The 22,400-nt window shown below is 44.3% G+C and overlaps 1 protein-coding gene across 1 annotated transcript in view; it reads left to right on the forward strand.

Annotated features, from left to right (window-relative positions):
- LOC109823435 overlaps window positions 918-22,400 on the forward strand; it is a 37,586-nt gene continuing 16,103 nt past the window's right edge. Inside the window, exons 1-2 of the mRNA XM_020389712.1 lie at window positions 918-1,043; window positions 5,100-5,172. Coding sequence (XP_020245301.1) covers window positions 918-1,043; window positions 5,100-5,172 — 199 coding nt within the window. The remainder of the gene's footprint in view (window positions 1,044-5,099; window positions 5,173-22,400) is intronic.

The following is a 22,400-nucleotide window of genomic DNA, read 5'->3' on the forward strand; positions in this document are numbered from 1 at the left end:
AAAGTCTAGGATGAACTTCCTGTAATAACCGGCTAACCCAAGAAGTTTCGAATCTCTGTCACCATCTTCGGCGGTTCCAAATCAAGAATTGCTGTAAACTTAGCCGAATTCACTGCCATGCCCTCTCTGCTGTTGACGTGGCCGAGAAATCTAACTTTTGATAACCAAAACCCGTATTTGCTAAACTTAACATATAACTGATGCTCCTGAAGAGTCTGCAATGCTACTCGTGTTCTGCCTCTGATCTCGAAAACATGAGGATATCAAACTGGCCCATGAAGGGATGGAAAAACCCGGTTCATCACATTCATGAATACCACGGGTGCATTAGTCAACCTGAGAAGTGGCCACAATCATCTTAGACCTATTGGATGCTCGCACTCTGACTATCTTCATGAAGATAGTCAGAACTAATATGGCAGAATGACAACCAATCCATAACAAGAATAACATTAAACTCGGACACATGCAACACTATCAAATCTATAACAAACTCCGACTCACCTAGACTAATAATACACATCCTACAAATGCTCTCCAGAAGTGATACCCCACCTAAAGGGATGGAAAACCGATAATGGAATGTCTAGGGGCTGAGCTACGATTTGGAGTCTAGTCATAAAAGCATACGAAATGAAAGAACACGAAGCTCTAGAATCGAAAAGAATACGGGCGGGGAAAAGGATTTATGAGGGACGTACCCTCCATAACTGATCTGCTTGCTCCATTATCATGCGGAACTACTGCATATACTCTGCCGATGGATGAATACTTCTCTGTTGCTGGTGTTGGAGAATATGGGATAATCTGCCCCTGGGGAACCTCCTGAACTGCTAGAACATGCCCCTCAGTCTTCTGCTGCTGCTGGTTCGGACCATTTCCCTTCTGATCACTTGTTGGTGTACTGCTACACTCAAATGCCTGGTGCCCGGCTTTGCGGCAGTTATAGCAAACTCCCCGGAACTTACGCTGCTGACGAGCTCTCTGATTCCGTTGGGATCCCTTCTTATGAGGGCCCTACTGTTGCTGAGGTCCAGACCAAGGTCTCTTGTTCCTATCCTTGTCTCCGTGGTGCCCTTTCTTGTTCTTCTAAAACTTAGTCGTCCTATTTTCTTGAGAAATGACTTTTCTAGCTACTGATGGTGGTGGTGCAATATGATTCGCCACAAGCTCCTCAATTGCTATCATCCGGGCAATAAGAGGAGCCATGATGTCCACCAAATACAGAGGAGCCTGCTGCGGCTCGGGGGGAGTCTGCCGAGGCTCGGATTGAGCTGCTCAGATGGGGTCTGTTGTGACTCTGCCTGCCCAGCTCTCCGAGTACGAGGCCTACCACGTCCTGCCATCTCGCTGCTCATAAGAAAATAAGAGTTTATGAGTCAAAATAGACTTCTATAAATAGCATATCACCATACAATTTTTACAACATATAGTATTTGCACAAATACTTTAAACTTATACAAAAATAGTTGTCATATAAAAAAAAATTCTCAAATTTTGAGATATACGCATATATCGTCCTCACTCATACTAGGAAATTCTTATCGGACCCTATACATGAATCCTAAGAAACTCTATCCTAGCTCCACGACTCGACACAGGATGATCCTAAGGATACTGGAACTAGAGCTCTGATACCAACTGTGACGCCCCTGGGTTCACGCGAGGCTGCAGTCCTTGGTGAAACCAAGAATGTCAAACCTGCCATGCACCACACCGTGTAATAACATGTTTCACCATCACAATTAACATCTCTCTAGTAGAGTCAACAACAGGTGTAGGTATAAAAGCAAGTAAAAGATAATACAAGAGATACTGATGAGATGAAAGAGATCAAAATGATATTTCATCATCCAACATATGGAAATACAAAGTCCATATCTGAAATGAATAAACTGGAGTTCTTATCAAATCTCAAATACAATAAGTCTGAGTAAAGGAAATAAGGCACACAGCCTTTACAACATCTAGAATAAAGTCCTCAAACATTTAAACAAAGTCTACAGTGGAGCTCCAAAATAAAACATATCTAAAAATAGCCAGCTGAACACTAAAGCGTGTCGCCTTCAACCTGCGACTCTCCGGGCTCCTGGCTCGTTACCTGAAAGGGGGAGGGACAACGAGCGTCAAAGCGCTAGCGAGCAACATCACAACCAACCCCAAGGGAAAGGGCTCGTTGTATACAGAAAATACAGTTAATACATAATAATATAAAATTATTTGTCCTAACAACAATGGGTTTTGGTATTTAGGAATTTACAACACGAGCGTAGGTACGTCGAGCGAAATAATCCAAACAAGGAAACCCTCATGTATATACCTTGTATCTCAAATTGTAAATCCCTAAATACTAAACCTGAGGTCTAATACAAGAAACAATAAATAAAACAAATACAAACCCGTCTCTACCGATAAATGAAATCATGACAAGGCCACCACAAGTGTCATGCAAACTCACATGAGTATCATGTCCGAAAACGATTAAGTGTCCAAAACATAGACTATATAAATTAAACGTCCAACCCATGGACTGAAAGTAACGAGTGTCCAACGCATGGACTGAATATAACTAATGTCCAACGCATGGACTAAATCTAGCCAATGCCTAACGCATGGACTGAATATAACCAATGTCCAACGCATGGACTAAATCTAACCAATGTCCAACGCATGGACTGAATATAACCAATGTCCAACGCATGGACTAAATCTAACCAATGTATGTCCAACGCGAGGACTGAGGTAGATTATAGCCCAACACGAGGACTTTAGTGGATTATAGTCCAACACGAGGACTGAAATGTGAATGCACGTCCAACACATGGACTGAATAAAATACGTGTCCAACACATGGACCGAAATGATAAGTATCCAACACATGGATCAACAGTAAGATATGCCCAACACATGGACTATAAGTAAAGAGGTGCAATTGTCAAAGGTATATGTGGAAAGATATACACATCACAAACTAGTGTGAGGCATAGGAGGTAAACTCTCAAGTACACGAAAAGAACAGCAAAGATCAACAAGCGAATAGAAACTGTAAGGCGGTCGACCGCAGAGATCACTCCGGTCGGCCGCTCGCAGAGCCGAAAGTCACTGGGCTCACAACTGAGCGGCGATCGACCGCAGAGGTCACTCCGATCGACCGCTCAAATAGCAGAAACGTTCTGCTGGCAAACACCTCGCGACGGTCGACCGCTGAGTTTGCTGCGGTCGACCGCTGATCGGACAGAAACCCCGTCTGGGTTTCTGTCAGCTCGAATCTCATTTAAATTTTCGAGGTTATCAATAACCAACTAATCCTAACAATACAATAGTAATGTATGGCAGTCAAAAACAAGTTTAAATAGTTAAAACTTCATTACCAAAAATCTCAAACTTAAATCAACATGATTTTAAAAGTTCTTAAACAGTAAAATTAGGTTTAATCCTCATAAAAACGTTTCAGATCAAGATCTCATTAATTAAACATCATTAGTGAACTTTTTAACACTAAAATATATGATTTTTGGCACCTCATGCCATAAGATCTACTTTATCTACACAAAATACGATTTGGGCACAATAAAAACCGGATTAAAAGAGGTGAAGTTGGGCGAGATGTTACTCGCCTCTGATGAGAACCAAGCCCTAGATCTGTAGGAGAATGATTCCTCTCGCTGAATCCACCAAGAATCTCGCGAAATTCCACCGAAAATCCTTCGAAACGCCCAAAAATGCCACAAACCGAGCTAGGGTTTTGAGAGGAGAGAGAGAAGGGGGCTGAGGCTATTAGGGTTTGAAAGAGGGTTCTGAGAGCTTCAAAACTAGTATATATAAGTGGGGTAACAACCGGGTTTGGTATAAACAAAACCCGACCCGAAACAGAACTGGCAGAACCAGATTCGCTGCGCGGTCGACCGCAGCGACCACGGCGGTCGACTGCGCAGGTTCCTGGGTCATTCTCAGACTGGGGTTCGGTAAAAAGGTTGTAACTTTCTCATCTGATCTCGGAATGAGGTGATCTAAGATTCGTTGGAAAGGTCTTGAAGAGACCTACAACTTTGATCTTATACACTTTTCCATATTCTAAATGAATCAGTTTGAAAAAAATAGAAACTCTCAACTAGTCAAAATTCTCAAATTCTGACTATTTGCCTATGTGCATGTTTTGTGTATTTACACTCATATATTCACAAATATACATTGAATTGATCTCAAATCAATTCCTATCATACTCAAATATCAAAATACATTATTTTCACTATATAACATATTTATAATTATTTATCACACTATATTCAAATTTTCGGGGTTTTACAGAATAAATAAGGGACTGGACCGTCGGTCGTTTTGAAGTCGTTTCGACACTCGGTTCAGCTCCAATTTGAGTTTTGGTTCAAATCTGGTTCAAACTGGTTCAGAACTGGTTCAAACTGGTTCAACCTGGTTCAAGACTGGTTCAGGACTGGTTCAGGACTGGTTCAGCCTGGTTCAGCCTGGTTTGGTCTGGTTTAGCCAGATCTGGTCTGGTTCAGCCTGGTCTGGTCTGGTTCAGCCTCATTTGAACTGATTTAGTCTGGTCTGGTCTGGTTCAACCTGGTCTGGTCCGGTTCAAGACTGGTTCAAGGCTATAAAAGAGCCTCTTTTCCTCTATCTAGGGCTGGCCCCCCTTTGCTCTCTTTTTTGGATTTTTTCTTCCCTCGTGCATCCTTACTCCTTCAAACTCTCAAATTTGTCTTAGATCTACCATTCCTTTTGATCTAAGACTGAAAAATCCTCCAAAATCTCCATATATAAAATTTCTCTCAGGCCCCTCGAGCACGTGGTTCGAGCCTCCTTCAAGATCTGATTTTTGTTGGATCTTCGAGTTTTTCCTCAGGTAAATCCTCCATAATTTTGGCATATTTCATGTTTAATTTAGTACATGAATTTGTGGGATTGCATATGAGGGTTAGGGTTTGTGATTTGACGCCTCGAGCTCATCTTTCAGGGGGTAAAATTTGGAGATATGAGGGGTTTAATTATAATAAAGAGGGGATAAAATTTTAGGGTTAGAGTTTGTCACCCTAACTAAAAAATTTTTGTATCTGACCCCCTGATTTACTTTGCAGATCATCATGTCGCATGTCCCGATAGGTCAGTCCCCTGCTGCGTCAGCTGATGGCGTGCTTCCCTCGTATGCTGGTGAGCTCCTTGTTTTAGCATATTTCGTAATTTATCAATTTAATCCTTTTTCCCCATTTTGTTCTCCTTGGTGAGGCCATCGCGAAGAGCCTTGATTCTCCTTGGTGAGGATCGACGCTTTAAAGATGGGTTTTGCTTGGTCAAAACCATATCTCAAAATAAATAAAGGGGGCGTTTTGACGCTGCATTGTGCCTTATAAGGCAGGGATATGTTTTTTATATATCCTACCTTATAAGTGCATAATGTGGCCAAATCGTCTCACCCTTTATAAGGCAGTGACTCTATCTTATCCGTTCGTAGGATGAGTTCAACTTCCTTTTATAACTGAGACAAACAAACACTTAATTGCTTGTTTTCAGTGGAATATCCCTCTAGAGCGTTCTTATCTCATGCAGTGGACGGATGTCATGACGAGTATTATTCAACCTCCGATGATTTTTCACCTATTCCGCTTACTCTTCAGTTTGCTCCGGGCACGTCGACAGAGGTTGTCCAAGTGGTGAAGGAAGGTGGACATCGAGCTCTTCGACAGTTGATTACGGATGCGCCTTTCGTGAAGGATGCTAGTTCTGTTCAGCTTCTCAGGAAGACTGACTTTTTATTTGGCGACTCCGTCAGAGATCCTGATGCAGTGTTTATTGACGCCGAGCAGTGGCTTCATAAAAACGGCGGTGGTTTCCTATATTTGCCGAAGATTCCTCGACACCGCTCGTTGACTGAGCTCAGGCGTCAGGCTGTGACACGGGAGATGTCGTGGTGCTTGACGGAGGAGCATGAGAGCGTTCACTGTGGCTATATCACTCATCAAGCAGCTCCAGGTTCGAGCATGAGTCATATCATTGGATTGCGTCCTGGAGTATTGGGGCTGGATGCACCGCCGCGTAACGAATTTCTTGCTTCTGCTTCTACTTTGAAGAATCGCCTCGCTGACTTAGGACGGGAGATTCCTGCGATGCGCCACAGATTCTATGGCTGGGTCCATTCTTTAGACAAGCTTTGGTGGGATCGTATGACGAAGTATGTCTTAAGCCGATGGAACGAGGAGTTGCACGCTTGTGGTCTATATGCAGCCATTCGTTCCACCGTGTATGGCCTACCTGTCAGCGCGAAGCAGTTCTTCGCTTTGTGCGAGCACTATAACCCGGATTCAAATACTTTTCTGACTAAGCATGGAGAGTTGGGCTTGGCTCTCCATGAGATGCACAGGATTTCTGGTTTGCCCATGGGTCAGATGCTATATCAGGAGTACTTTCCCTCTAACCATGAGTTAAGTCAGCTCAAGGCTCGCATGCCCGACCGCTACGAGACTTTATGGGATCTCACATGTCACTATCATATTGCTTTGGCGCAGTCTGAGCCTTTAGCGAAAAGGACTAAGTCACATGTGAGTCTGAAGCAGTTTGCGTGATATTTGTTCAGAAATCTAGAGAGCAATTCTGGCGAAGCTATTTGTGAATTGGCAACGCTTACTCCTTCAGAGGTTAATGGTCTGTTGAAGAAGATCGATGCTCACTCTTATACCATTAGCAGTCCCGAGAGTGGCTTTCCTGCAGGGACCAAGTTTAAATCGTTCTTATAGCATGCGACCACATCGATTCAGCCGATGGCCCTTCTTGCCGGTTACCTCGCTATCTGGTTAAAGAAATGCGTAGTCTCGTATCAGTCCAGTGATATCTCTTGCCTATAAAAAGGAACTTTCGCTTCTTCCGGTGATGGTAGCTAACATTCATCGAGGGCTTCGACAGATTTCTAGTGCTTTCACACAGAAAGAAGATGTACCATCGGCTCGCATTCCTTCTACTAAGGTGGAGTTCCCATATACTTATTTGATGGCTAGGTTCGTCCTTCATCATCCTGATATGATGTCGGTACCTAGCACCGTAGACCGCTCTGTTCCCCTACTACAGTTGTTTGAGAATGGCAGGTGGGAGGGGCGAAGATTCCTTAACCTCAAAAAGCGGCTACAGGTCCATAAATGTTGGGCATTTTCCACTTGCTTCCTACAGTTCTTCAGCCGATATGGCAAGTGTTTGATTGATGAGGAGAAGCCGAGGGAGTATCGAACTTATTTAGATATCGGCTGCTTTAATTGGCTAGTGAACATTAGGCCGGGTTATCTAACCTTCCGGGTGAGGAATCAGTGTTTTATAGAGCCGTATCTACCTTGCCGATTCGTCCACTAGTTTGGTTATGATCAGCTTTATGTCGGGAATCCATGTCAGCAGCTTCGGACTCATGGCGGTTTGGTGGACAGTCTCCGGGCATGGCTGTGGACCGTGACGGACTGTACTGGTGCTAAGTTCAGTCTCCCGAGTGCTGAGCGGCAGTTGAATCTCACCTTCTTAAGCTGCAGGTGGCTGTTAGCAGCTAATAAAACTGTCCCTGTGAAACCGATTGCAGAGCTAGTGGCCGAGGAAGCTTCTCAGGCTGATTCTCGTGTGATTTGGGAGAATGCTCGGTCACAGAGGACACGGAACAAGACTCGTCGGATTGACAAAGAGGGAATGAAGATCTTCCATTCTGCTGATGAGGCTTCAGGTGGAGATCTTGAAGATTACGAGGACTGTTCCGAGCGAGGTTAGTTACCTATTCTTTCCTTCTGTCTTCTAGAATTATTAATCTTGACAGTTGTTTGATGTTTCAGGGACCACAGCTGACAAGGATGAAGAATTCCGTCCTTTTTCCCAGGCGAGACCTTCGATTGTTGTCCCCGCTGCTAGGCGGAAGAGATTAGCCCACAAGCCGCATGCAGATTCGCGAGCATCTGAGATGGATTTATCTGGTGATGATCCTGCTAGCGACGGAGGTAACATCTACCCTATAGATCATCCTCTTGATCATTCAGAACTTCGACTCATGCTTTTCCATCTCTATGTAGGAGAGCGTGGGGATAGCGAGATGAGTCCTGATCCTGCTCCTCATGATTGTGTATTTTCTGTTGAGCCTGACTCACCATACAAGGTAGAAAAGCCTGCAGAAGCTGCCGACGTTAGGGAGACCATCAATGTAGGACCCGATTCAGCGAATCCAAGTACATCTACCATTAACAGTGTACCCTTTAGATGGCACACAAAGGAGTTGAACGATTCAGAATTCGTGCATTCCCTAATTGTCTCTATGCTTCTTGCTCTTTTAGACAAATTGCAGGAGGCAAACGTGGATCTTGGGAATAGAGAGGCTAACACACCCATAAGAGGTAACTCATTTCTATTGGTCGTAGTCTCTTTATTCTTCTTTTGCACTTATATTCTCTTGTGTCAGATTTCTCGACTGATGATTTTGACGAGGAAGGTTTGCTTGTGGACACTCCTATGCTCCACTTCATGTATGTCTCTCCTCAGATTGATGATGCCCGAAGATATGTTTCCTGAGTCTACACTCCCTAAGAATCCCAAGGATGGTCCTTCTGAAGGTACGTGCCTCTTCTTAAGTTAATTATAGGACTAGCCATTTTTTGACTAGTGCAACTATAATGTAATGCATCTGAGAATTCCGTTTTGTGTTTGCCAGAAGCTTTTGTCGAGACTGATCCTGTTGAGCCGGCTGTGAGACCAACTACACTCAAGGGGAAGGAGGTATAAATTAAGCAATTGAGAAATGTCATTTATTTCCTCATTAAGGCTTTTGACGAATTTCTCCTTTTTGTGTAGGGCTTTCTTCTCGGCTTCATGTCCTTGTGAAGGAATTATTATCAGACAATGACCCTAAGAAGATCGTCATCTATATAGAAGTCCGCTCCTTCTTCTCCTTCGTGAATGCTATGATTGGCAAGCTTTTCCACGGCGGACTTTTCCTTCACCAGTTTAAGCCTTTCCTTGATTCTAGAATAAATTCAATGAGGGATGCAGGATACCCGGATCTGGCGAAGGCTATAGTTGATGACCTTGATTGCTTAGAGCATGAGCTTCAGATGTTTCGCGAGCTCCGGGATGCAGGTGCCTCTTCATTCATTGCTGTCCATTTGGATGCTCGCTTACAGACATGGCGAGATACTCGGATTTTTGCTAAGCTCGAGATTCAGGTGCAGCGGGACCGGGTAGACCGAGTTGAGGCTAACCTTGCTATTAGATCATCTTCACTCGACAAGCTTGATTTTTCCATTACCTCTTGTGAGACCAAGATAGACCAGCTCAGAAGAGAACTCCGTGAAGAAGAGAAGACTTTGAGTATTCTTCATATGACGAAGGTACAGGATCAGCAAGCCCACACTGCTTTATCTGATGAGTTGAAATCCCTGAAGCAGAAGCTGGTCGAGACAGAAGAGGTTGCTGTGAAGACTTTGGCCGCAAATGAAGAGTCTATCAGAGCCGAGTTGCAGGATGAGCTTAGGCAAGCTTATGATGAGAAGCTGTCTAAGTTTAGTCAGCAGATTTTTAGCCATGAGCTTGATGTATGATTTCATTTGCTGAATACTTTGACTTTTGATTCTCTTAGTGGATCTGGTTTTTATCTTTATCTTTATCATGATTCCTCATTCTGTTTGAAATGATTGATCATAATACTCATAGGATTTTTGGCAAACCCTCAGCCCTCAACGGGTTTGATAAGCCTTTACCGATTACCGTTTGAATCGGGCAAGCATGCGGATTGTCAAAATCCGTTTTGCATGTAACGTTGTGCTAAGAGAGTGAATTCTCTGAGACTTTGTGCTATGATGTTAAATACATAGGCTTTACCATTTGTTACGGGAATAGGCTACCCGACGACACGTGTTAGGTGTTGACTTTAGGATTTTTGGCTAACCCCCAGCCTTCAACGGATTTGATTAGCCTTTATCGGCTACCGTTTCAGTCGGGCTAGCATGCAGATTGTCTAAATCCGTTCCGCATGTAACGTTGTGCTAAGAGAGTGAATTCTCTGAGACTCGCTACTACGACTTCGAATACGTAGACTTCACCATTATTATGGGAATAGGCTACCCAGTAACATGTATTAGACGCTGACTTATCCCTACTTAGGCTTCGGGATAAAATACCCTAGACTGGTATTCTGGTGTCTTTTTCTACGGAGAAAGACTAACCCGGCGACGCGTGTTAGGCGTCGGCATATCCTTTCTTAGGATTCAGGATGAAATTCCCCATACGTGTAAGGCATGGATTTTGGTGTTATTAATAACATCCTGCAATAATGTTGAATATGTGGGCGGGTGTTCTTTTTAACAGTTAAGAACTAACCGGCAGCGCGGGTTAAGTGCAGACTTATCCATGCTTAGGTTTCAGGATAGAATACCCCAGAATCGAACTATGGTGTCTTCTTCTTCAGAGAAAGACTAAACCGGCAGCGCGTGTTAGGCGCAGACTTATCCCTGCTTAGGATTCAGGATAATCAGTGCGGGAAAGGAAGAATTTTATATTCTATTTCCCGGTCTTCTTTTAGGGTGAAGGCGAACCCGAATACAAGGAAGGAAGAATTTTATATTCTATTCCTTGATTCTGGAAAGGAAGAATTTTATATTCTATTTCCAGCGCAAAAGAAACTAGAAGTGGGATCTCCACTCCGAGAATCTAGAAAATCTAGATAAACTTACCTTTTATAGGATTGGTTGTCTAATCTGAAGATGAGTTTTTCGTTTATCGAAATAAAATTTCAACTTCGGTTATAACCATGAGAAGGCTTTTGGCGGACCTCTTGTTCATGGAAAGATTCAAGAGGGGAATTTGCTGGTGGTTTGGGCCAGAAAGACACTTTTGGTGGACTCACTGTCAATTGAAATTGATCAGTGAGGGATTTTGGTGGTAAAAATGATTTTGGGTTATCCTCTAGAATATTAAGTATAATATTCTTCAATGAACTTCCCGGTAAATGGGTTATCCTAAATGTACTAGGGATAGTACTTTTTCAGAAACTTCTCATTTATTGGCATTAATTGCCTGGCGCCCTCTTGAGTAATCAGGCGATATGTACCGTTTGAGTAGACTGTGTCTATTACAAACGGTCCTTCCCATTTGGGTTCAAATTTACCTTTCTTCTTGGAGTTGAGGATAACGGTCGGCGAGCAGCGAGGACCAGATCTCCTTCCTTGAAGCTTCTCTGTCGGACTCTTTTGTTAAAAGCCCTAGATATTCTGGCTTGATAAAACTCAATGTGTTGTTGAGCTTCCAAGCGCTTTTCATCCAACATTTCGAGTTCTTCGAGACATTTCTGATGTTGTTCTTCTGTCGTCATCTCGGTTGCGAGAGCGATCCGAAGGGATGGAATTTGAATCTCCAATGGTAGCACAGCTTCACATCCATATACCAACGAATATGGGGTAGCTCCTGTAGGTGTGCGTATGGTGGTACGATAAGCACCGAGTTTATCATCCCAGTCTCATTTATTGGTCTTCACGAGCTTTGATAGGATTTTAATAATCGTCTTGTTAAACGCCTCAGCTAATCCATTCGCTACGGGATAATAAGCTGTTGACGAAACATCTTGAATTTTGAACTTGTCACAAAACCTGACGAAGGCGTTGCTTATGAACTGTGGACCGTTGTCATGAATAATCCGTCTTGGCACGCCGTGTCGATATATAACATGATGTTTGATAAAATTGATGACGTTGTTTGTTTTCACTTCTCTAAGCGGAATTGCTTCAGCCCACTTTAAAAAGTAATCCGTGATTGCGAGAATGAATCGATCACCTTTGATCGAAGGGGGAAAAATAGGACCGACAATGTCCATACCCCATGTCTCGAATGGCCAAGACGTGGTTGACGTGTGTAAATGCTCTGGTGGTTGGTGCATATAATTTGCATGTATTTGACAAGCATGACACTCTCGGGCGTATTCGATTGCGTCAGGAACCATTGTTGGCCAAAAATATCTCATTCTCCTGATGCGATCATACAGTTTAGGACCGGGCTGATGCACACCGCATTCTCCTTCGTGTGCTTCCTTAAGAACTTCTTCTGCTTCTTTGTTCGAAAAGCATCGGAGTAACAAACCATCGTACCCTCGACGGTATAATGTATGGGTCTCGGTGTTATAGAAGAATCTTGATGCTCTTCGGCGGATTGATTCCCTTTCTTTTACATCCTCTGGCAAAATACCATATTGGACGTAGTCAATGATAGGAAAACGCCAATCTCGGGACTCAGACCCAATTTGAGTTGAATTCACCTCCTTGGCGCTTATGTTTCTATCATCTTCCTCTTCAGTATCCATATCGTATATGGGTATGCAGAGTTGATGCGTCCTTACTGTGACTAATAGTTCGGTTTCGGGAGGCTGCGCAAGTGATACTGCTAGTGCTGCCAGTGCATCCGCATAAGCGTTCTGGAGATGAGGGATATATTCAATGAAGAATTCTTCAAAAGATTCTGCCATTTTGATGGCCTCCTGGTGGTATGGGATCAGGTCTTGGTTCCTAACTTCATACTCTCCACAGACTTGGTTTACTATCAATTGAGAATCCCCAAAAGCTTCGAGATATTCGACCCCCAGCTCCTTGGCGAAACTGAGTCCAATGAGAAGCGCGTTGTACTCAGCTACGTTGTTGGAACATGGACTAGTCAATGAATAAGCCCGAGGCATCACATGCTTCCCCAGGAAAATTAAGACAACTCTAACTCCGGAAGAGACTTTAGGACATCCGGGGGTTATTGCCCTATTAACTGCCCTCGAAGCACCATCGAAGTATAATTGCCATACTTGTTAGTGCGATGTAGTGTTAACCTCGTGGGTTTCATCCGGCAAGTCATCATATACTTCTACCGTATCCGTAAATCATATTGGGACAAGAGAAAGGCCCACTTCGCTAGCCGCCAATTCATAGAGGCCGGTTGCGTCATAAATACCCGTACTGGATTAACGTTAGAAATGACGTAAATCGTCTGTCCTACTAAGTAATGCCGCATCTTTTGCATTGCGAATACTAATGCGAGGCATTCTTTCTTAATCATCGGATATCGAGACTCGACACCTACCAAGGTCCGACTTAGGTAATAGATTGCCTGTTCATGACCATTATCATCATCTTGTGCTAGTAAAGCACTTATCGAGTGGTTCATCGCCTTGAGGTAAATCAAGAACGGTTTACCTGATTTTGGTGCAACTAGAACAGGAGGATTCGTCAGATATGTTTTGATATCTTCGAATGCTTTTTGGCAGGCGTCGTCCTAAATAAATGACACACCTTTCTTGTTTAGCTTAGAGAATGGTTGGCATTTCCCAGAAAGATTCGAGATGAACCACCGGATGTAAGCTAAACGCCCTTGTAATCCTCTGAGTTCTCTTAGATTTCTAGGAGGTTGCAGTTCATGTATCGCCTTCACCTTATCAGGATCGATACGTATACCTTTAGTGGTGACGACGAATCCAAGGAATTTTCCGCTGGACATTCCAAGGAAGGATTTAGTGGGGTTCATCTTCAATTGATGACTCCCCACGCATGAGATCGAACATCGTCTTCAAATCCTTGATGTGATCTTCTTTGTTGCGGCTTTTTACAACCAAATCATCAACGTAGCACTCGACTGTTTTCCTGAGATGTTCTTGGAAAATCTTAGTCATTGCTCGTTAGTACGTGGCGCCTGCATTCTTTAGACCAGGCATCACCGTGTAGCAAAAGACACCAAGGGGCGTTCTGAACGCTGTATGCTTCTCGTCATCTGGGTGCATCTTGATTTGGTTATATCCTGAAAAGCCATCCATAAAAGACATTCTCTCAAATCCACACGTATTGTCGATAATGACATCTGTGATTGGGAGAGGAAAGTCATCTTTTGGACATGCCGTATTCAGGTCCCTGAAGTCGATACAAATCCTGATTTTACCGTTCTTCTTCATGACTGGAACGATATTGGCTAGTCAGTCTGGATGTTGCTCCTCTCGGATAAATCCTGATTCAATAAATTTCTTAACCTCTGCCTCAATGGCTTCCATAATCTGCGGATGAAACCGTCTTTGCTGTTGTTTGACAGGTTTGGCATCCGACTTAATATCGAGGCGGTGCATTGCTACATTGGGGTCGAGCCCTGGCATGTCTTCATAGTTCCAAGCGAAGACATCAATATATTCCCTGATGAGAGCAATTAATTCCTCTTTCTCATTTGAGGGAAGACTTAGCCTCGTCACCCATGTTAATTTGAACTATTTTATCTTCAGTGGGGGGTTCTCTCTGTTCGAACCTATCACCATACTGCATGTTCAGGTGATGAACCCACGGGTCTTCCCATGTCGGCATTTGATCATTGTTCTCCATTGTGGACGGATCAGTTGTAACCATGTTCTCCATTAGAGCTTTGAATGCTCCCCCTAGACTTGTATCGGAATCCCATTCCGAGGAATCTGACGGATATCCATCTTTGTATTGCTTAGATGATTGGTTATTGATTAACCAGCAACATTGGTCTTCTGAAGAAGATTCATACCCTAACCCTCGTCTGTATTTATAATAATCGTCTGGTTTCCCTTTTGGTACATATGCCGCTTTGGCTGGAATACGAGGACCTCGATCGAAGTATAAACCTTCTCCGAGTGTGAAATCATATCCCTGTTTTTCCATGAGCTTGCGCGCTTCCGGGCTATACTTAGATAGATGCTGACCAGGTTTGTCATCATTCTCATCTTCTCTTAAGAAATGATCTGGTAATGGAAAACCCTCTTCTTTACCATAAATCACTTCTCTTCCGCCTCCTATTTTGGTAGGAATGACCAGGGTTGTTCCGAAAGAATGTTGCAGGTGTTTCTTTGTTATATAGGACGATCGAAGCGGCATATATAAATCAGGATTATCATACAATTCTAGGACGATCGAAGCGGCATATATAAATCAGGATTATCATACAATTCTTTTATCACATCATCAAGAGACAGTGAGTACTCTAAATCGTTATTTATTTCATTATTGGCAAGTTTCCAGTTACAACTGCCCTCTGACGATTGTTCATCATCAAGGTTGATTACAAAGGGTACAACGTCGTTTAAAACAAAACCTCCATTGTAATCAAATCCGGCTTCGGTATCAGCTTCTTCTCCGCTGTCCGTGCCATGGGCCGATGATTCAGTATCGGATTCGTTACCATAAAAGAGAGAATCAGTAAAATAATTCTCATACCCTTTAAATGGTTGCTTATCCGCGACCACCGTTCTAACCCTATTATCAGCGTCGACATATTTCAAACACTGATGGAGAGTGGAGGGGATTATAACGTTACTATGGATCCAAGGCCGACCCAATAGTAAGTTATATGAAGTCTCGGCATCGATCACATAACATGTGACTTCTGTCTTCAAATCTCCCATTTGACACTTTACCAGAATCTTATCCAAGGGTCTTGATCCGCTAGTGTTGAATCCATAGATAATAGTGCCTGTGGACGCCAACTTACTAACTGGAATGCCAAGGATATGCATCAAGCTCACAGCAGAACCCGGATCCACTTGGATTCGGTTGACTTCGCTGGAGCCAATGTACCCAATGAAATATAGGGGTCGATCATGGTTTGAGTTCTTTGTCTGCATATCCTCTTTGGTGAAGGTAATGCAGGGAAGGTTTTTAGCCGCTATGTTGCAGTGTTGAATTAACAGTTCTGGCTCTTCAAGTGCCGGCTTAATCCGAGTAAGGAACACTTCTGAATTGGCCAAGGCATCTTGCAAGGCTTCCCTGGTTTCTTTAGACAACCGTAGCAACTCATACAATGTTATCCGCACCGGGATGTTAGCTAGTTGAGCCATAATATCGAAGATGTGCGGAGTGTTCGAGCTTTCCGGTTTATCTCTTCCAATCGGACGATTGAAACGAGACTGCTTCGGATTCTGAACCTCCTGGGGCTTCTTTTCTTTTGTTTATTAACCAGCTGTCGATGAGCTTCTTCAACCGGTCTAGGATTTATAATCACACCCAGCTCCGTGAGAGTTTTGGCTGGTACTTGCTTAGTCACCCCCTGCTCAGCTAACTGAACACCCAGCTCCGTGAGAGTTTTGGCTGGTACTTGCTTAGTCACCCCCTGCTCAGCTAACTGATCACTAAGTGATGGATAGTTGAAGTGATACTCGTTTCCGCTTCTAGTGGCAAAGACTTCTTGTTCTTCTTCGGAGAGCGGGAAGGTTGGAACTTCATTACCATCCTCTTCAAAGATCGCGGAAGTAGCATTGCAGAACTTGCCTTTACCCTTTCTGGTCGAGGAAGTCGTCCACTGATCGTCTTCAATTAGATCGGGATGAACCCAGAGGATTTCGTCATTTGGGGCTGTGTGTGGCACAAGTCCTTTTTGGCGCTGTCCATGTGGGTCATCGTTCACTATCTTCATTCCTACTTTGGTGATGCTCTCTGGTTTAAACCATGCTGTGAGCACCGATCCAAAGCTGATTGATACTGCATTTGCTCCGACATTCTTGGACGGCTTCGGGGTTATGACACCTACATCAATCAACGCCTAGATCTTATCCTTGAGATGGTAGCATGACTTGGTAGGGTGATGGACCGCTCTATGGTATGCGCAATACTTCGGATCCGTCACTTTGCTAGCCCCTTCTTGATCCACGATCGACGGCAGCTGGATTTTGTTATTCTCCAACAGGTATTTAAAGATGCTGGGAACTTCGTCATCTTTAAAGGAGTACACTTTAGGAAATCTTGGCTCCGAAGATTTCTGCTTCTGAGGCCGTTGTTGCCATTGCTGCTGTTATTGTTGTGGTGCTCGTTGCTGTTGCTGTTGCTGAGGCTGCAATTGGAAAGTTTGATTAGCATCAACTGCATTAGCATGTGCCTTACCTTTCCCTCGTGGGACGAAATTCTGCTGTGGAGCATTCGTCGCCTGTTGGCCTCTTTCCGCCTTCTTCCTTCTGAGGAATCGCTCGACTTGCTCTCCTCGGACCTTCAAATCCTTCCATGTTTTGGATGGTGCTGTCCTCATTGCTTCCAACACGTCCAATGCGAGGTTGTTGTGGCAAGTCTGGAGAATGAACTCCTCAGTGATCGGGTCCCGACAGTTCATCGCCTTGTTCCGGAACCTTTTGACGAAGGTATCAACCAATTCCCTGTCTTTTTGTTTCTTGTCAAGCAATGACCCGATGGATATCTCGGTGTTGTCATCGAAGAAATTGGTGAGGAATTTAGTCTCCATGTCGTCCTAGCTATTCACACTTCCTGGCTTGAGGCGACGATACCAATCGAAGGCGTCTCCACGAAGAGTGCCAACGAAGGACCGTACCATCAGAGGCTCATTACCAGAGATAACCCCTAGGTGTGATTTGAAGTAAATCAAATGCTGAGTGGGTGAACCCATCCCATTAAATGGCGTGAAGTTAATTAGACTGAACTTCGCCGGATAGGGGATTGATTCCCATTCTCTTGGGTATGGACAAGGAATGCCCGTGCGGAAATCAATGTATTGATTTTGCTCTCGAGGTTTTTAATCTTCAAGCTTTCACCTGTGTTTTCGCTAGCATTCTCGTTACCACCCCCTACATTGACGGGAGGATTATTAGCATTATGAGCTTCATTCGCATTTGTGTCCTCATCTTCCTGATTAACCTGGTTACGACGACTTGGTTCGCCTTGCTGGTTTGTCAGTGCTTCGATTTGTTGGTCATGCATTTCTCTCGTATTCTGCATGGCCATCTGGATTTATAACCTGAAGCTCTCCTGTTGTTTAGCCATGGCCTCTTCAAGCATCTTGGCCACTTATTCCGCACTTATCATAAGTGCCTCGCGGGGTTGTCCCTCGCTGGATACCGTATTATCTGATGCGACCGCCGAGCCGGCATCTGATTCTTCATCTTCTGAAGGTAATCTTGTCCGAATCCTACCATAAGTTACTCGTTTGATGGTTCCAGACTGTAGACGGGTTATACGCCGGGGTGCTTTCAGAATCGACTCGAGATTATCCTGTGTCGATTTCCCTTTGCTGGTCATATTAGTGGTGACCCTCGGAAATTCTCCGTCTTCAACCACCGCTCTCCTTCGTCGGAAACGCCTAGGCTTTGGTTTTGGCATTTCGGTACTGAGCCTTTCGAAAACCAAAATTCTCTCGGGGACTGTATTGGTGCAGTTGCACTCCGACAATACTGCCTGAATGAGTTTGGAACAGGGGCATTGAGTTTCTAGTTCTTGAGGACTCCTTTTCCTGGTTTTACTCATACCCCCAACACGATAGTACAATTCGTCTGCTTGAAGGTCAAAGTAACCTATCGTGTGTTGGCACGACTTCTCAGGTATAACACTATCGTCATCAGACGATAATGTTTCTTTCTGAGGGCGAACTGCTTTCTTTGGGCTTTCAAGAGTCACGCGCCTCGAAACACGCCTTTGTGGGCGTGAGTTCTCAACGGGCTCCTGGACTTCAATGCGCAAATTGGTGCGCCTAGCTGCCATGATCTCTTTGTCATGTTGAGGGTGGCGGCGACCCCAGCATGTTGAGCCGTTCGGGGCTTCTTCATCGGGCCCAAACATTCTTGAACTGGAGCTTTGCATCGTCCATCGGGAAGTGGACCGAGGCGCTCCAAAACTGACTTCTTTCTTCGGGATGATTCTGCGTGATCTCCCAGAGTAGCTATGGGAATTATTGGCGATTTAGAGTGGTTCGCCGGAGGTTGAACTTTTGCTGAAGGCTGCAAAGGTTGCTCTTTAGCCTGAATCGCCGCTTCAGACTTCGGCCTCCAGACTTGGCGGGTTGGTGGCGGCTTCTTCGCCACCTCCTTCTGCAATCTCCTGCGGGCTTCCTGGACTTGAGCCCGTGCTTGCGCTGACAGTGCGCCTGCGTGATCTCTCGGAGTAGCCATGGGAATTATCGGCGATTTAGGTTGGTTCGCCGGAGGTTGAACTTTTGCTGAAGGCTGCAAAGGTTGCTCTTTAGCCTGAATCGTCACTTCAGACTTCGGCCTCCAGACTTGGCGGGTTGGTGGCGGTTTTTTGGTCACTTCCTTCTGCAGTCTTCTACGGGCTTCTTAGACTCTAGCCCGTGCTTGCGCTGACAGTGCGCGGCGCTTACGAATGCGCTCATCAAGTGTTGAACGATTCTGTTTGACACGAACCCATTCATTCATTGGCGGCTTTGAGGAGCTGCCATTCATTGTTTGTTGAGGTTGTTTGCCTCTCCTGTTCTTCAGATCCGCGTGATAGCGGATTCCGTCAGTGGACTCCATCGCCTTTGCGAGTTGCCGCGCCAGGCATTTACGTCGCCTCTGGCGGGCTCTCTTTGAGAGAGTCACAACGCCCTCAACGGCGGAGGAATTGGCAGGAACAAATTTGACCTGGTTGGAGGTCGGTGGAGCTTCACCCGATGCGACTTTGGCCTCAGTTGGGGTGAGATCTTCGTTGGCATTTTGCACTTCTTCATACCAACGGACTTTTCTCCAGGAGGAGAACTTCTTGGGCTTGAGAGGGGAGGTGGATCCGGACGAGGATGACAGATACTCCTCGAACTTTTGTTGGTCGAATTCATACTCGACCTCCTCCTCGACCGAGATTGAGATCCGCGGCTGCGACGTAACGATCTCGGCAGTGAGATCGGTGGCTCCCACTGTGATCGCCAGATTGTTCGCGGTGAAAGTTGTTTTCATTGAATTCATTGTTCTCTTCAGCAACAGTTTTTCGGTTACAAAAGATCCGGTCTTTTTATAAGATCCGGTTACAACAAAATCAAAGAAAAAATAAAAATTACAACTTTCCTTCTTTCGAACAAATCGCAAGATCCTATTTTGCGGTCTCTTGCTTGTGTGGGTTCTTCGCCTGCGTCGGGGTTAATCCGTGGACCACCACGCGATCTTGATCCGGTCGGATCTACACGGTATGACGGGTGCTATTTCACAAAGGAAATAACAGCCTGGGGTACTATTTCACCAAGGAAATAATAGCCTTTAGTAATCGAAATCGACCAAGAGAAATCGATACTCTTCTTGGGATCAAAAACCAAGTTTTGATTCGGAGGATTACCGTGTGGATCTCAGATCTGATCTCCCTCTCGAACTCCTGCCTTGTTTGACGTGGATGATCGCCAAGAACCAGATCTGAAGAGCCAAGTCTTCAAAGCTTCAAGACTCCAAAGTTGAGCTCTCAATCCAGCAGAGTTTTGCCTCAAAAAGTTCCAACCTCCCAAACAATGAGCCACCAAGCCTATTTATAGGCATTTAGAACCAGATCCGGGCTCAGATCTGGGCCCAGATCTGGGCTTGGCCCAGGTGGCTCGGCCACCTAGGTGGCTCGGCCACCGAGCCACCTCCTGGTGGCTCGGGTTTGGCCCCTAGGTGGCTCGGCTTTGGCCGAGCCACCCGAGTGGCTCGGTTTTGGCCGAGTCCTCCAGGTGTTTGCCATTTAGTCATTTTTCGGTTTCGCGGTTTATCCGAACTCTGATTTGTTGATCTAGACTCTGATTTGGTAGTCTGGATCCTAATTTGGTAGTAAATCCGCTTCGGTGTTTGTCACGCCCCGCTTCCCAAAATACCAGGGAATCGGGACGCGAGCAAGCCCGCGACGTATTAGACTGAGAAGAGATAAGTGCTAGACCCCGTCTTCTCAATCTAATATGCTAAGCGTCTGGAAATAAAACAATACGAAGTCACAGGTCCCCGATCACAATAGCAAGAATATAAAGACAACTCAAAACAAGGAAATATCATATCACAAACGGGATAACATCCGAGACATAAAATTCGGGTCAACATGCCCTTATACAAAACTGAACAAAAGAATACTGGAGAGATACAAAAATACATCGATCAATAGAAAAAGAATGAACTACAAAAGTAAAGTGGAACCATCAAGAATAGGCTTCGACTCCTTCTTCTGCTCCGTCTACAAGGCACTCCTGCTGAGGATCTTCCGGCTCCTGGCGATCTCCTAGCTGAACCTGTTCTTCTCCTAATTCTGACGTACACCAGAGAAAACAGGTGTACGTCAGGTGCATGACGCACGGCAAGACCCGACCCCACAAAGAAAATAGGAACGGTCGAATGACCAATGGAATTAATACTTAAAAATCTACAACAAGAGACGTAGTACGTCGAGCGAAATAATCCAAACAAGGAAACCCTCATGTATATACCATATGTCTCGAATTGTAGATAATTAAATATTAATCCTGGTCTATGAATGGAAAGAAAACAACTAGCCATCCTATCATAACTCACTGGTCACTATCTCACACAGAGCCAAAGTTCACATTATCGGATATCTGGTTAACCATATCTCACTAGAACCTCAGACCCACCCCAGTGCGAAACGATTCACTGGTGCGTGCCTGGAAATAATCAATAATCACAATATCACCGTTCCTCAGACCCACCCCAGTGCGAAACGATTCACTGGTGCGAGCCTGGAAATAAACAATAAACATATCTGATCACTGCTCCTCAGACCCACCCCAGTGCGAAACTATTCACTGGTGCGAGCCTGGAAATAAATAATAAACACATCCGATCACTGCTCCTCAGACCCACCCCAGTGCGAAACGATTCACTGGTGCGAGCCTGGAAATAAACAACATATCTGATAACATGAACCAAGACCTTCCCATCCCAAGTCCAAGTCAACAACTCATATCTCACGGTCACTATGATCAAGCAATACACGCGATTCTCAACTATAACAGGGTATAAATGCAATGAATACTATGTAACAGTGTCATGAATCATGAACAGGAAACGTGAACAACTACTAATAACAGTGCAAGATGGAATTACAACTATCAAATAATTACACATGAAATGTCGCAATTTCCAATCGTCGTGCTCATAAATTGATTAATTCCAAAAACAATCTTTTCCGAAATAGATTCCTTTAAAAATAATCACTTTTCTAAAAAAATTCCTTTAAAATTATTTTACATTATAATTATTCAAAACTAACTCATTTTTCAAAATAAATTCTTTCAGCTCATTTATTATTATAATAATTCAATTTAAACCGTTTTTCTAGAATAACTCTTTTAAAATTATTTCTCATAATAATAATTCAAATAAATCTAGAAAATTATTAATTTATCATTTGAAATATTATCATCAACAGTCCCACATAGATAATAACAATTCACAAATCAAAATATGCAGATAAATCATAACAATCTAAAATGTAAAGAATGACAACTGAGCAACGGGATCTTGCACATAAATAATCTACGACAAATATAAAAACTGGAACGAAACTAAACAAGGATCGGGATCTTACCTACGTGTCGAACAGATCGACGTTGGCAGCGCGGGGATCTCGGCGGCGGAGGGGACCTCGACGTGGGGCTGCAAGGTGATGACGGCGAGAGGGGATGGTTGTTGGTCAGGCTACGACTCTGCGGGGTGCTGTCGGAAA

Source organism: Asparagus officinalis, chromosome 9 (genome assembly GCF_001876935.1).
Source record: "Asparagus officinalis chromosome 9, Aspof.V1, whole genome shotgun sequence".
Lineage (NCBI taxonomy): Eukaryota > Viridiplantae > Streptophyta > Magnoliopsida > Asparagales > Asparagaceae > Asparagus > Asparagus officinalis.